The sequence below is a fragment of the Podarcis filfolensis genome (genome assembly GCF_964270895.1).
Source record: "Podarcis filfolensis genome assembly, chromosome: 4".
Classification (NCBI taxonomy): Eukaryota; Metazoa; Chordata; class Lepidosauria; order Squamata; family Lacertidae; genus Podarcis; species Podarcis filfolensis.
In genome coordinates, this window is record NC_139607.1 from 99,423,846 (window position 1) to 99,437,066 (window position 13,221).

The 13,221-nt window shown below is 49.9% G+C and overlaps 1 protein-coding gene across 1 annotated transcript in view; it reads left to right on the forward strand.

Annotated features, from left to right (window-relative positions):
- Positions 1-1,034: 1,034 nt before the first annotated feature.
- The window catches only part of INPPL1 (inositol polyphosphate phosphatase like 1), a gene marked incomplete at its 5' end in the record, with an annotated part of 84,366 nt that continues 72,179 nt past the window's right edge, over positions 1,035-13,221 (forward strand). Inside the window, one exon of the mRNA XM_083609569.1 lies at positions 1,035-1,225. Within this exon, the coding sequence (XP_083465695.1) occupies positions 1,035-1,225 (191 nt within the window). The remainder of the gene's footprint in view (positions 1,226-13,221) is intronic.

A 13,221-nucleotide genomic window follows, 5' to 3' on the forward strand; every position in this document is an offset into this window, starting at 1 on the left:
TTTATATACCTGCAGGTCTCAGGATGCTTCACAGAATACAATCAGAATATAAAACCTCAAAATACATATGCTGCCTCCTGCGCAATAGGGCCCCTTTGGCTTTCCGGATCAAAAATTCTGCTGGGCATTGCCATCCAAAGAGTGTGCGTGCACTGCGCCATGGGATCGATTCTGCGGGACGGGGCTGCCCTCCCCTCCCGCAACATTTCACTCCACCCGCCCCCCTCTCCCCCGGGAGGGAGTTTCCCCCGTTCGACTGCGCGCTGCGTCTGAAGGGCTTTCCTCGGAAGCGCCGCGTCCCTTTCGGAGTCCCCCGGAGCCCCGTCGGGCAGGGGCTGCCTGCGAAGGCTCTCCCGGACTCGAGGCTCCTCCCGCGTCCCTCGCCCGCTAGGGAGATTCCGCCGCCGAGCAGGAAGCGCTCGCCGTCCCCCCGGGGCAGAAGGAGGGCGACGGGAGCCGGCGGGGCCCAGGGCTCGTCGGAGGAGCCGAGCCGGGGCTGCCGCTTCCTTCCCAACTTCTCTGCGCCCCGGTGGGAAGTGGGAACCAGCCGGGAGCCAAAGGGCGCCTGCGGAGCGCGCGCCCTTCCCGTCTCGGTGCGCCCTTTGCCGCGGCGGGGTTCGACGGGGCCCCGGTCCCTGCTTGGTCGGAGCCCTTCTTTCTTCTCCGCTGCCCGGAGGAGGAGGAGGAGGCGGAGAAGGAGGCGGAGGCGCCTTTTCCCCGCCTCGAAGGGGCCGCCGAGCAGCGCGCCAAGCGGCTCCCCTCGCCACTGCGCCTCGCCGGACGAGACGCGCCACAGGCTCGGGAAGAAGAAGGAAGGAAGGAAGGAAGCGAGCGAGAGAGAGAGCCAGCCAGCACGGCTTGCTGCCTCTCCGCCCCCGCCGCCGCCGCCCCTCCACGATCCCCCGTGGGCGCCCCGGGCCAAGAGTCTCCCGCAGCCGCCATGCGCCCCTCGCGGCCCGCCCGTCGGGGGCGCCGCCTCCTCCTCGCCGGGCTCTGCTAAGCGCCCGCCTCGCTTCCGCCGCTCCGCTCCGGGCATGGCGGGCGCAGGGGCCGCCGCGCTGCAGCCGCCGCCGCCTCCTCCTGCTCCCGCGTCCCCGCCGTCGTGGTACCACAAGGACCTGAGCCGCGCGGCGGCCGAAGAGCTCCTGGCCCGCGCGGGGCGCGACGGCAGCTTCTTGGTGCGCGACAGCGAGAGCGTGGCCGGAGCCTACGCCCTGTGCGTGCTGTGAGTGGCGGGGCGAAGGGAAGGGGCGCGGGAGGAAGGGGCCCAGCTCCCCAAAACCCCCGGGGAGCTCGGAGCAGAGGTGCCAACTGGAACAAAATATTTGGTTTTCTTGGGGGGGGGGGTAGGGAAGCCTCGCCCCGAGGAAGCGATCACCAGGCATGGCGCGCGCCCGCCCTTTGAATGGCGGTGCCCATCAACTTGGACCCCTCAAATATTTTATTGGGGGCAGGCCGAGGAGTTGGAGACACCCCCCCGCCGTTGCTTCCGTGCTGCAGGCGGCCCTCGAGTCGTGCCGGGGGCCGGACGGGTCTCGCCCATTCTGGCGGCGTGTGCGGTGCTGTGCCGGGACCCCCCAGAAGCACTTTTCAGTCCAGAGCTAAAAAGTATCAGATTCTCCAAACCAAACTTTTTCAGGGTTTGGAAGATGAAGCGCTCTCACCAAATTCCAAACCTGGGATTTCACTTTTGAAGTTTGCGATGGGGTTTTGGGCTTGAGGGTTTGGCGGTGCCGATCCTTTCTCTGCGTGTTGGAAGGCTTTCCTGCCGGGTCTGAGTCGGGTTTCCCCGACTCCTGTGCGTACTTTCCTAGGAGTGAGTTCAGCGGGGCTTACTCACTAGGAAGACTTGTATGGGATCGTGCTGTTAGACTAGTTAGCATCTCTTCCTTGTCAGATGTCCTGACTCTTGGCAGCCAAGGTACTGAAGCAGTTGCATGTCATCTGTTGGACGCAGTCAAATATCACAACGCCATTGCATGCCAGTTTTTGAAGATATTGTCAGTTAACGACTGCCAAGCGTTGAGGACAAGTCAAAAGGTGGACTCAAAATGTGCTTGGGACTTAAATTCTGAGATTGAAAAAAGAGAGAGAATGTATGTATTTTACCCAAAGAAGAAATTTGTGCACAGTTTTGTAATATAATAATATAATAATAAGCAAACGCTTTGTACGCAAACAAGGTTTCAACTGGATTGAACAATTCAGGGTTGGGGAAGAGGCCTGTGATGCTTTGAAGGATTGGGGCTACACTTTTTGGGGGGGGCTGGTGCTTTTAGGGAGTTCCTGTGTCCTGAGGCAATATCCAATGTTCTCATGCTCAGAGCAGACCCACTGAAATAAACAGACCCAGTTATTTTGATCAAACTGCCTGCTTTGTGCCCTGTTAATGTGGGATATTGCTCCTTAAAAAAAAACCTCGAGCCTTTGATTTGGTTCTGTTGAGTGGTGGATGGGAGGCAGAATTAAGTGCAAAGTGAGGTGCAGTCTTCAAAAAGAGGCAGGTTCTCCACACCAGTACAATACAGGCATTTTTGTGAACAGCCAGGAAGTGATGCTGTTAAAGCAACACTGGAAGTGAAGTTGCAAGGAGGAAAGTTCAGGAGGGCAGGACAGGCAGCCAGGCAACCGTCCAGCTAAGGAGGATTTGCTGCTGAGTAAAAGAGGTAAAAGTGCTTGCTCGTTCATGTAAATGTTATAAAGCCTGGAAGCTGGTTAATGCAAAGGCCAGAGAAGGACTTTGGGCTTTCGGTGACTGACCATTCACTTGGATTCTCCCAACTCCTGATTGTGCCTTAAGCAAATGAGTGGTCAAGGCATGTTGGAGGATGGATGGCGGCTAATGGATTGAGGTTGAATCCTGACAAGACAGAAGTACTGTTTTTGGGGGACAGGGGGCGGGCTGCTGTGGAGGACTCCCTGGTCCTGAATAGGGTAACTGTGCCCCTGAAGGACCAGGTGCGCAGCCTGGGAGTCATTTTGGACTCACTGCTGTCCATGGAGGCACAGGTCAATTGTGTGTCCAGGGCAGCTGTTTATCAGCTCCATCTGGTCCGTAGGCTGAGACCCTACCTGCCCGCGGACTGTCTCGCCAGAGTGGTGCATGCTCTGGTTATCTCCCGCTTGGACTACTGCAATGCGCTCTACGTGGGGCTACCTTTGAAGGTGACTCGGAAACTACAACTAATCCAGAATGCAGCAGCTAGACTGGTGACTGGGGGCGGCCGCCGAGACCACATAACACCGGTCTTGAAAGACCTGCATTGGCTCCCAGTACGTTTCCGAGCACAATTCAAAGTGCTGGTGTTGACCTTTAAAGCCCTAAACGGCCTCGGCCCAGTATACCTGAAGGAGCGTCTCCACCCCCATCGTTCTGCCCAGATGCTGAGGTCCAGCACCGAGGGCCTTCTGGCGGTTCCCTCATTGCGAGAAGCAAAGCTACAGGGAACCAGGCAGAGGGCCTTCTCGGTAGTGGCGCCTGCCCTGTGGAACGCCCTCCCATCGGATGTCAAAGCGATAAATAACTACCTGACATTCAGAAGACATCTTAAGGCAGCCCTGTTCAGGGAAGTTTTTAATCTGTGATACTTTAGTGTATTTTTGGTTTTCTATGGAAGCCGCCCAGAGTGGCTGGGGAAACCCAGCCAGATGGGCGGGGTACAAATAATAAATTATTATTATTATTATTATTATTATTATTATTATTATTATGTCAGGAGGTGAGTGCCTGTGTGTCGTCTACGTGATCCTGAGGGTGCCAAAGCAGCCACTGGAGGCTGGGGGGGGGCGTGATGGGATTTGTAGTCCACAAACCATCTGGAGGGAACCAGCAGGTTAGCGAAGGCGGCTGTCGGAGAACAATCAGTAGTGACCTCCTTTCCTTGGCTGCGCCAGAGCCTGTTAATCTTCCTGGGGTGTGGGGTGGGGTGGAGGTGCTTGTGTGGGTTGCCTGGAGGGTAACAGCTGGAACTCACCCCCCCTCTTTCTGCCTCTAGCAGCACCCGCATCTGTACGGCAAGCTTAATCTATAGCTGCCCTGGCATATTTCCCTGGGAGATCCCTGGGGGAGGCAAGGTCAGAGTTAACTGGTACTGTAAAGACACAGTGTGGATTCAGAGTGGGGCCGTGGACTGAGTGCTAGGGGTTTGCAGAGAGCGTCTTTTGGGCAACCCCAAGTTAAAGCACAGCCTTGTTGTCAAGATAAATTAGATGACGCTCGTAAAGCAGTTTGTGCATCATTTTTGGGTGGGTGTGCATGGACACCATAGTGCCTCCTTTTGTCTGTGAATATTAAAAAGCAAAACCCTTTGAAGGGGACTGATCCTGATCAGTAAGGAGGTCTCTTCAGAACTGTCTGAAGCTGTCCAGCTGCAGCCCCCCCACTCCCAGGAGAGCACCTGTCACTGTTGGAGAGGTCACCTGTCCCTGCACCTGCTTCTCCTGCTGCTAGCAGACATGACAGCACCAGCTGCTGCCATGCCCTGAGATCAAGCCCTACAGCTGCACTTTTGTGAGTTCCTGGATGCAGTGTTAGAAACTCAGATATGTCAGCTAGGCACCCAATGGCTCATTAAACCAAGGTTAAAAAGGTAAAGGGACCCCTGACAGTTAAGTCCAGTTGCAGATGACTCGGGGGTTGCGGCGCTCATCTCTCTTTACTGGCCGAAGAAGCCGGCGTTTGTCTGCAGACAGTTTTTCTGGGTCATGTGGCCAGCATGACTAAGCCGCTTCTGGCGAACCAGAGCAGTGCATGGAAACGCTGTTTATCTTCCCGCCGGAGCGGTACCTATTTATCTACATGCACTTGATGTGCTTTCGAACTGCTAGGTTGGCAGGAGCAGAGATCGAGCAACAGGAGCTCACTCTGTCACGGGGATTCAAACCACCGACCTTCTGATCGGCAAGTCCTAGGCTCTATGGTTTACACCACTGTGCCACCCGCGTCCTTAAACCAAGGTTTAAGGTTGCCAAAAAGGTTGCCAAAAAGGAATATCTAGTTGCCATTTTGGGGCAAGACGGCTCTAAAGTCTTTATTTTTCAAATGACGGACTAACCATGATTGATTCTCAGTTAAACATCTGGTAGGTTCAGATGGCAACCTTGAGCTAGGTTAAGAGTTTTGAGAACTTAAAGAAGAAAAGTCGCTTGATCCAGGGACAGTCCACATATATATTGGTAAGTATAGGGACACAGGTGGCACAGTGGTCTAAACCACCGAGCCTCTTGGGTTTGCTGATCAGAAGGTCGGCTGTTCGAATCCCCGCGACAGAGTGAGCTCCTGCTGCTCTGTCCCAGCTCCTGCCCACCTTGCAGTTTGAAAGCACACCAGTGCAAGTAGATAAATAGGTATCACTGCAGTGGGAAGGTACACGGTGTTTCTGTGCGCTCTGGCTTCCATCACAGTGTCCCGTTGCTCCAGAAGCAGTATAGTTCTGCTGGCCACATGACCCGGAAAGCTGCCTGTGGACAAACACCGGCTCGCTCGGCCTGAAAGCGAGATGGGCGCCATAACCCCATAGTCGCCTTTGACTGGACTTAACCGTCCAAGGGTCCAAGGGTCCTTTACCTTTACCTTGTGAAGACAAGCTACAGCAAATAACTTTAATGTTGCTCACTGCTCCTGCTCAGGCTGCGTGGGAAAAGCATTTTGGTTCCTGAAATCCATTTGGATAGGATTCTACAGGATGTGGTATTAGTGTGTGAAAACAGTCCCGATCCAAGGATTGCCAGGCATTCACCTCCAGATGGTAGAGACATCAGGCGCCATCCTCACTCCTAGGCATCTTCACTTAGACAGGTCATGTTCCACACACTGGCTCTACGAAATATCTATATCTATCATCTATCTATCTATCTATCTATCTATCTATCTATCTATCTATCTCTATCATCTATCTATCTATCTATCTATATCTATCTATCTATCTATCTATCTATATCTATCGATCTATCACCTATCTATCTATCATCTATCTATCTATCATCTATCTATATCTATCTATCTATATCTATCTATCTATCTATCTATCTATCTATCTATCTATCATCTATCTATCTATCTATCTATCATCTATCTATCTATCATCTATCATCTATCTATCTATCTATCTATCTATCTATCATCTATCTATCTATCTATCTATCTATCTATCTATCTATCATCTATCTATCTATCATCTATCTATCTATCATCTATCTATCTATCTATCTATCTATCTATCTATCTATCATCTATCTATCTATCTATCTATCTATCTATCTATCTATCTATCTATCATCTATCATCATCTATCTGTCTATCTTGTCTGTCTGTCTGTCTGTCTGTCCATCTGTCTGTCCATCCATCCACAGGGATCAGGACTTCTGCCCCATTTCTGTTGCACCAAGCCCTGAAATGAAGAGGGATGTTACTGGGGTAATATCTGTGCACGAGCATGTGATCTTGTGTGTTTAAGAGGAGACTCTTCCCTAGTTGGTTTTGCTCCACCCGTCGTGTGTGTGCAATAATATGGACGTGGGGGGTGGGGTGGGGGGCCCGTCCGTCATAAATGAAAAGGGCGCATTCCTTCGATACAAAGTTATCCGCCAAGCTCTGCATCTCCTTCTGCTCTCTTCCGTAGGAGTCTTCCTTCCTCCCCTTGGAATGCGGTTTCTGTTGCTTCTGGGAAGCGAGGTTTAATCACCACCCTTGGCAGTAATTGGGGTAATTGGGTCATGACACCTACAGAACCTCCCTTTCCATGCCTCCCGCTGCCCTCGTTAAGTTTTCAAAGCAGAGCGCGCACCGACAGGTCTCTGTATTATTTTGCCTTCTTCATTTGCAGCATTTGTTATTTCTCCTTAGCAAAAGACGGGGTGGGGAGCCTGGTCCCGGACTCAACCGCTAAAGCAAAGTGCTGTGTTCAAGTCCCAGGCAGAACTTCACTGGAGCCCTTTAGTCCCATGATAGGAGAAACATGGATTAAGTGAGACAAAAAAGCCTTTAATATGCAGAATGCAAAGTTACACAGAACGCTTTCTCAAGCTGAGTGTGTGTGTGTGTGTGTGTGTGTGTGTATGTGTATGTGTGTGTATGTATGTGTATTTCTATCTATCTATCTGTCTATCTATCTATCTCGACCATGTTTTGCCTGTGTCTGTAAACTACATCAGAAGACAAGGTGAGCAGCTGGGAGAGGAAATGTCTATGGCGGTCCTAACTACTTCTTTATTAGAGAAGGAAGCCTTGTTGATTCCAGTTAGGACTTACTCTTGAGTAAGTGTGCTTAGGACCGCAGCCTTAAATTCAGTACAAAGAGGCGACTCTGGGAGAGTTTTAAACTGCACAAAAGCCACAACATGAGAGGCAAAGCTGTGAATAACAAAAAAAAAAAAACAACAATAATAATAATTAAAAAACAGTTCTCATTGGAACATAAAGGTAAAGGGACCCCTGACCATTAGGTCCAGTTGCGGACGACTCTGGGGTTGCGGCGCTCATCTCGCTTTACTGGACGAGAGAGCCAGCGTACAGCTTCCGGGTCATGTGACCAGCATGACTAAGCCGCTTCTGGCGAACCAGAGCAGCGCATGGAAACGCCGTTTACCTTCCCGCCAGAGCAGTACCTATTTATCTACTTGCACTTTGACATGCTTTCATGCTAGGTTGGCAGGAGCAGGGACCGAGCAACGGGAGCTCACCCCATCACGGGGATTCGAACCGCCAACCTTCTGATTGGCAAGCCCTAGCCTCTGTGGTTTAACCCACAGTGCCACCCACGTCCCACCATTGGAACATAGTCTGCTGTAAAAATAGAAGTATGCAAGGCATCAACAATATATAGCTCTGTTGGTTAGAGCGTGATGCTGATAACATCAAGGTTGCAGGCCTGATCCCTGTCCTGGACAGTTGCATATTCCTGCATTGCAGGGGGTTGAACTAGATGACCCTCAGGGTTCTTTCCAACTTTGTGATTCTCTGGTCCACTGAAACCTTCTGCAGCTGCAAGGTGCAGATGGGGAATTCAGATGGTGGAGCCTTCCTGGAGTTAAAGCAATAGGTAGAGCCTTGCAGGGCCTCCGTGCAAGTTATCCTGAGCCTAACAAAAATGGAGAGCAGGTTGTTAGTAAAATGTTTGTATACACAGTACATTTATATCTCGTTCCTTCTGAATTGAACTAGGGTTTCTGAGTGCCAAAGCAGGGTAGCTGACGAATGAAATGGTGGTTAATAATAATAATAATAATAATAATAATAATAATAATAATAATTTTATTATTTGTACCCCAAGCATCTGGCTGGGTTTTCCCAGCCACTCTGGGCGGCTTGCAACAAAGATGAAAAATACATTAAAATGTCAAACATTAAAAACTTCCCTAAACAGGGCTGCCTTCAGGTGTCTTCTAAATGTCAGGTAGTTGTTTATCTCTTTGACATCTGATGGGAGGGCGTTCCACAGGGTGGGCACCACTACCGAGAAGGCCCTTTAGTAGCCTTTGGGGGACCTGATGTTGGCAGAAATACAACCCCCCCCAACTGAATCACCCCCAAAGTCCAAGGGTTGGGCAATGGATACCAGGAAGCATGTCGTGTTGAGTGTCGGCTGCACATCTGCACGAATGAAAAGAAATCAGTAATTATAACATCGCAGTTACATAGGCAGCTGTGCAGCAGGTGTTTTAACCTAGACTGCATCTCCGTGGCCATTTATTCCATTTCATGGCATTCCCCCTACTGTTAAGGCGCTTTCACACCAGGTAACTGGAGCCACAGTGAAATATAGTGCAAGACTGGTGCTCGTATCTGTGCTATTTGCTTCCAGGAAAAAAATCCGTTTGCAAAAAATGTGGAAACGAGTTCTGAACATATGCTGTCATTCCAGAAGTGGACTTTACCCTGTGTGAAAGCTCAAATATAAATGTGGAGATGCAAAGTTAGGGAAACGTTGTGAAAATGAAATCAGCTTTATTTCTAATCTAATGTGGATTGTTTGATGTGCCTCTGAATATTCAGAGCTGCAAATTCCACTTGGTCCTGGTGTTCCTCCAAAAGATGTAGATTTCCTGCTCCTTTCTGACTGGCCAGATTTTTAATGGCCAGTTATTTATTTAAATTGCGCCTTTAGTAAACATTGTTTGCTTATAAGGACTCATTGCTTATGGTAGAGAAAAGCTTTGAAACTTGTCTACATGGAGCCAAGGAAGCAGAGGACTGTGATGTGACATGTTTCCCGTCAGAGGTTTAGGCTGCCTGTCTGGTCTCAATGCACCAGAGGGATCTGACCCGAATTCTTCTGGGGAAAGCTGGTCCCCAGCAGCAGTGGGGTTTGGGCCTCCCCAGTTCCCTCTGTCCTTAGCTCATGCAGAGACAGAGGGACCCACAAGTTTGCTGTCACACCGCGAAATCCCCTGATATAGCAACAAACACAACAGCATCCCACCCGGGAGTTTGCAGTAGATCACATTTGAGGCATCCTTCCTGCTTTGTGCATTGTATCCTCTGAACACAGAGCGCAAAACTGTTGTGCATATTGTCTTATGGCTATTAGTAATCTTAGAAGGACTCCCAGTTCTTTGGCTTTCTGGTTTTGTTTTAAATAGCAAATTGTGGCCTGTTCTTCCCACAGAGGCAAAAGCCTTCATTCCCGCTGGATTTTTCCTTTTTTGGCTGCCCCTCGAGAGCCTGCTGGTTATAGCAGACTGATGATTTGTGGGTATTTTTGTTTTTAATACACACACAGCATGTTTTCGTGTTTTAATATACATGCCTTAAGCTTTCCTAGGAAAGGCGTGCATCTCCCTCGCCACTAAATTGTTGGTGAACTAAGACCCCTTCCTGCTTCTTAGCCACCTGCAAGGCCTGCTCTGAGTATCCCTGTCAAAGTTAAAGGACATGGTTAACTTAGGTGCATTAATGACAGTGGGCCTACTCTGAGTAGCTGGCTACAGCCCCTTGTTTCTAATGTTGTCAAGCAGATTTCTCCAGAAAGTCCAAAAGCAAAGCAGACTGTTTTCCCAAGGTATTCTGCTCCTGTAAATGGAGGTTCTGTATACATGTTGTGGTTGAAGACCACCAATAGACCCATTCTTCATGAGGAAGATTTATTTAAATGAGACTCCATGAACAGCAATAATAATAATAATAATTTATGTTACTATTATTTTGGTGAGGGTGCTTAGCCACGAGGGAAAGGGAATCATGTACGTATTCATGTTCTCTTTGCTCCTACTTTGCAAGATCCATTGCAGATGAATCAATTTGTGGCTCACTTCCTTCGGCCAGCCTTCTGCCCACACTTTCCATGCTTTCTGCCAAGGCAAGAAACATTTTTGAATGGGATTAAAACAGGAGGAGATTCTTGAGATCCAACTCTGGCTCGATCTTGGGCAGGGGAATTTCCTCCAGGGTTCTGGCCGAATCTCACAGGGGAAGGAAAGGTTTCTCTCCCTTCCCCCTCACCCCAGTTTCCTTGTGAACATTTCATTTCCTGGGATTAAGAGGGAGGGAGATCTGGAGCTGTGATTAAGAGAAGCTGGTAATTTGAGGCTCCCTTTGGGCAGCCGCAGCTGGACATCTGTGTTGGTTGCCACCCATGATCACACTTGGACTCTTTAAAAATAAATCCCCTGTTCCAAGCCTGCTATTTTGTTTGTTGTGTCCCAGGGAAGGGGTGTTCGCCAGAGTGTAAGTGTGCCCCAAAACTTATTTCAGGAATGTTGCTTTTGGTCGAGGTGAAGTTGCAACAGAATATGCACCTCTGTGCATGTGCAGAGAGGGTTTGTTTGTTTTTAAAGCTATAAATTAATGCAGGGACGCAGGTGGCGGTGTGGTCTAAACCACTGAGCCTCTTGGGCTCACCGATCGGAAGGTCGGTGGTTTTAATCCCTGCAACGGGGTGAGCTCCCGTTGCTCTGTCCCAGCTCCTGCCAACCTAGCAGTTCGAAAGCACACCAGCGCAAGTAGATAAATAGGTACCGCTCCGGCGGGAAAGTAAACGGTGTTTCCATGTGCTCTGGCACTTGTCACAGTCCTCTGTGCGCCAGAAGCGGTTTAGTCCTGCTGGCCACATGACCCGGAAAACTGTCTGTGGACAAACGCTGGCTCCCTCGGCCTGAAAGTGAGATGGGCGCTGCAATCCCATAGTCACCTTTGACTGAACCGTCCAGGGGTCCTTTGCCTTTACCTTTTTAAAAAACAAATTACTGTATTACTGAATAAACCTTCTAGGGTTTAGAGGCCAGGGTCCCAGGTCAGACGGTGTGATTTCACGAGCCATTGAACTCCCTTTCTGAAAAGGCATTATTTGTATGTGTGTCTTCTGAAGATAATGTCCCTCTGTGGTTTGTGACTCTCCCAGCTCTGGAAGTTCTGCCAAAGTCCAGTCCAGGACATCTCCTTGCAAGCAAACCGACATAAGACAGTTTTTATTTAAGGCACCTATTTAGTGGTAACAGATAAATGTTGGTTTGTTTCAGTGGGGAATTTATTTATAGATACAGCTGTTTTGCATGTGACGGATTTTCAGTTGCCTTTGAGAAAATTGTGCTTTTAAAGATATGTTTACCAGTTCTGAGCCTGAAAGGCCCCCAGGCTAAAGAGCTCTTGGAGCCCCTCCAACTATAAACTTCTCCTGTTGCAAACCTCATTGAAACCGCCAGGCATCCCAGCTACTCTGGGTGCAGTGAGAGCGTCTGGTTCAGAGCGGGTGGGGATGCTTTTGCAGTTGTTTCAAACGGACAGCGGTAACAATGATGCCGTGCGGATTTCACGGGGAGCAAGTACCACGAAACGCATTGCCTCTGTGTGTTCGCCAAATACATCTGATTTCTGAGGTTCACTCTTTTTCCACTCTTGCCTTCGAGAACAAAGAAATGGCTCATATAGAATGTGAAAGGGCACCAAGTGTCTTGCCGCTGAGGCTTCCTTTGTGAGCCACTGTTCTGAGCCGCTGACATTTTTCTGACGTTTCTGCGGCTGTTTGGTTGGCTGTAATAAAGGTCCTGGGGTTGTTCTGCGTGTTCCTTCAGATGCAGGATGCTTGGGTCTCTTTTGTTTAGAGGAAAGACCAGCTAAGAAGGGGTGTGATGGAAATTTGAAAGATTGTGCCTGGCATTCAGAAAGTGAGCAGAGTAAAGTTTTTCTCCTTCTTTCCCAACACCAGAACCTATGCAGAAGCTGAATGCTGGAAGATTCAGGACAGAGGAAAAATAGTTTTTCATGTACTGCACAGTCAGACTGTGGAACTCCCTGCCACAGTTCTCTGCTCTTGTGCTCAGAACAGCATTCGAAATTCACCAGGCGCATTTTGCACCTGGCTTTCAGCCTCTTGCGACCGAGTGAAGGTGCTGTGCCTGGTGTCTCCACAATCTGGAGGTGCGTGCCTGGGGATCCTCGGATCTGGACTGTTTTCACACATTAACAACACATCTTGTAGAATTCTGTGACATTTTATCCATGCAATCAGAATGAGTTTCAGGAACCAAAAAGGCGTATTGAAAAATATGACTTCTGAGCTGTCTGGCCCCCAAATGGCACTAGGCATTGCGTTTTGGCAACTGTAACCCTGGTTTATATATCTGTAACCCTGGTTTGTATATCTGAGTTTCTAACACAGGCTCGGATCCTGCCTGCGGGTTTCCCACAGCATCCACCCCTCACCCCTTCCACCCTGGCACGTAGGAAACTGCCTTAGCTCAAGTCAGACCTGTAGTCCTCTGAGCCCAGCATTGCTTACACTGACTGGCAGCTTCTCTCCAGGCAGGAGAGTCTTTCCCCAGCCCTGCCCAGGAACTGAACATGTTGCCTTCTGAAGGCCGAGCGAGTGCTCTGCCGCAAAGCTGCAGCCTTGCCCTTACACAGCCCCCTCCCTACCAATCCTGAGGGTGCTGGGGGGGGGATCAAGTTAGGTCCCTGAACTGGGTCTGCCCACCCCCGGGTTAGCCTGTTGAGCCACAGCCTGAACATTTGGGCACTTTCCAGTGGTTTAAACAAAACCCTTTTTTAAGTTCAGAAGTCCCAACAAGAGGTGCCTCTGTCTTCCTTCCTTGCAAGGAGAGAAGCACATGCTCTCCTTTCTTGGCACTGGTCTCCCTCCTCTTCTTCCTCCTCCTCCTCCTTCTCGCTGGCCTTTGGGTGGTTTTTTTTTTTTTTTTGCAGGGACATCCCAGTGTCTGTGGCTGGAAAACCAATTTTCCTCTTGTTTTGCTAACTGCACCCAAGTGGTGCGGAATGTGCCTGCTTCT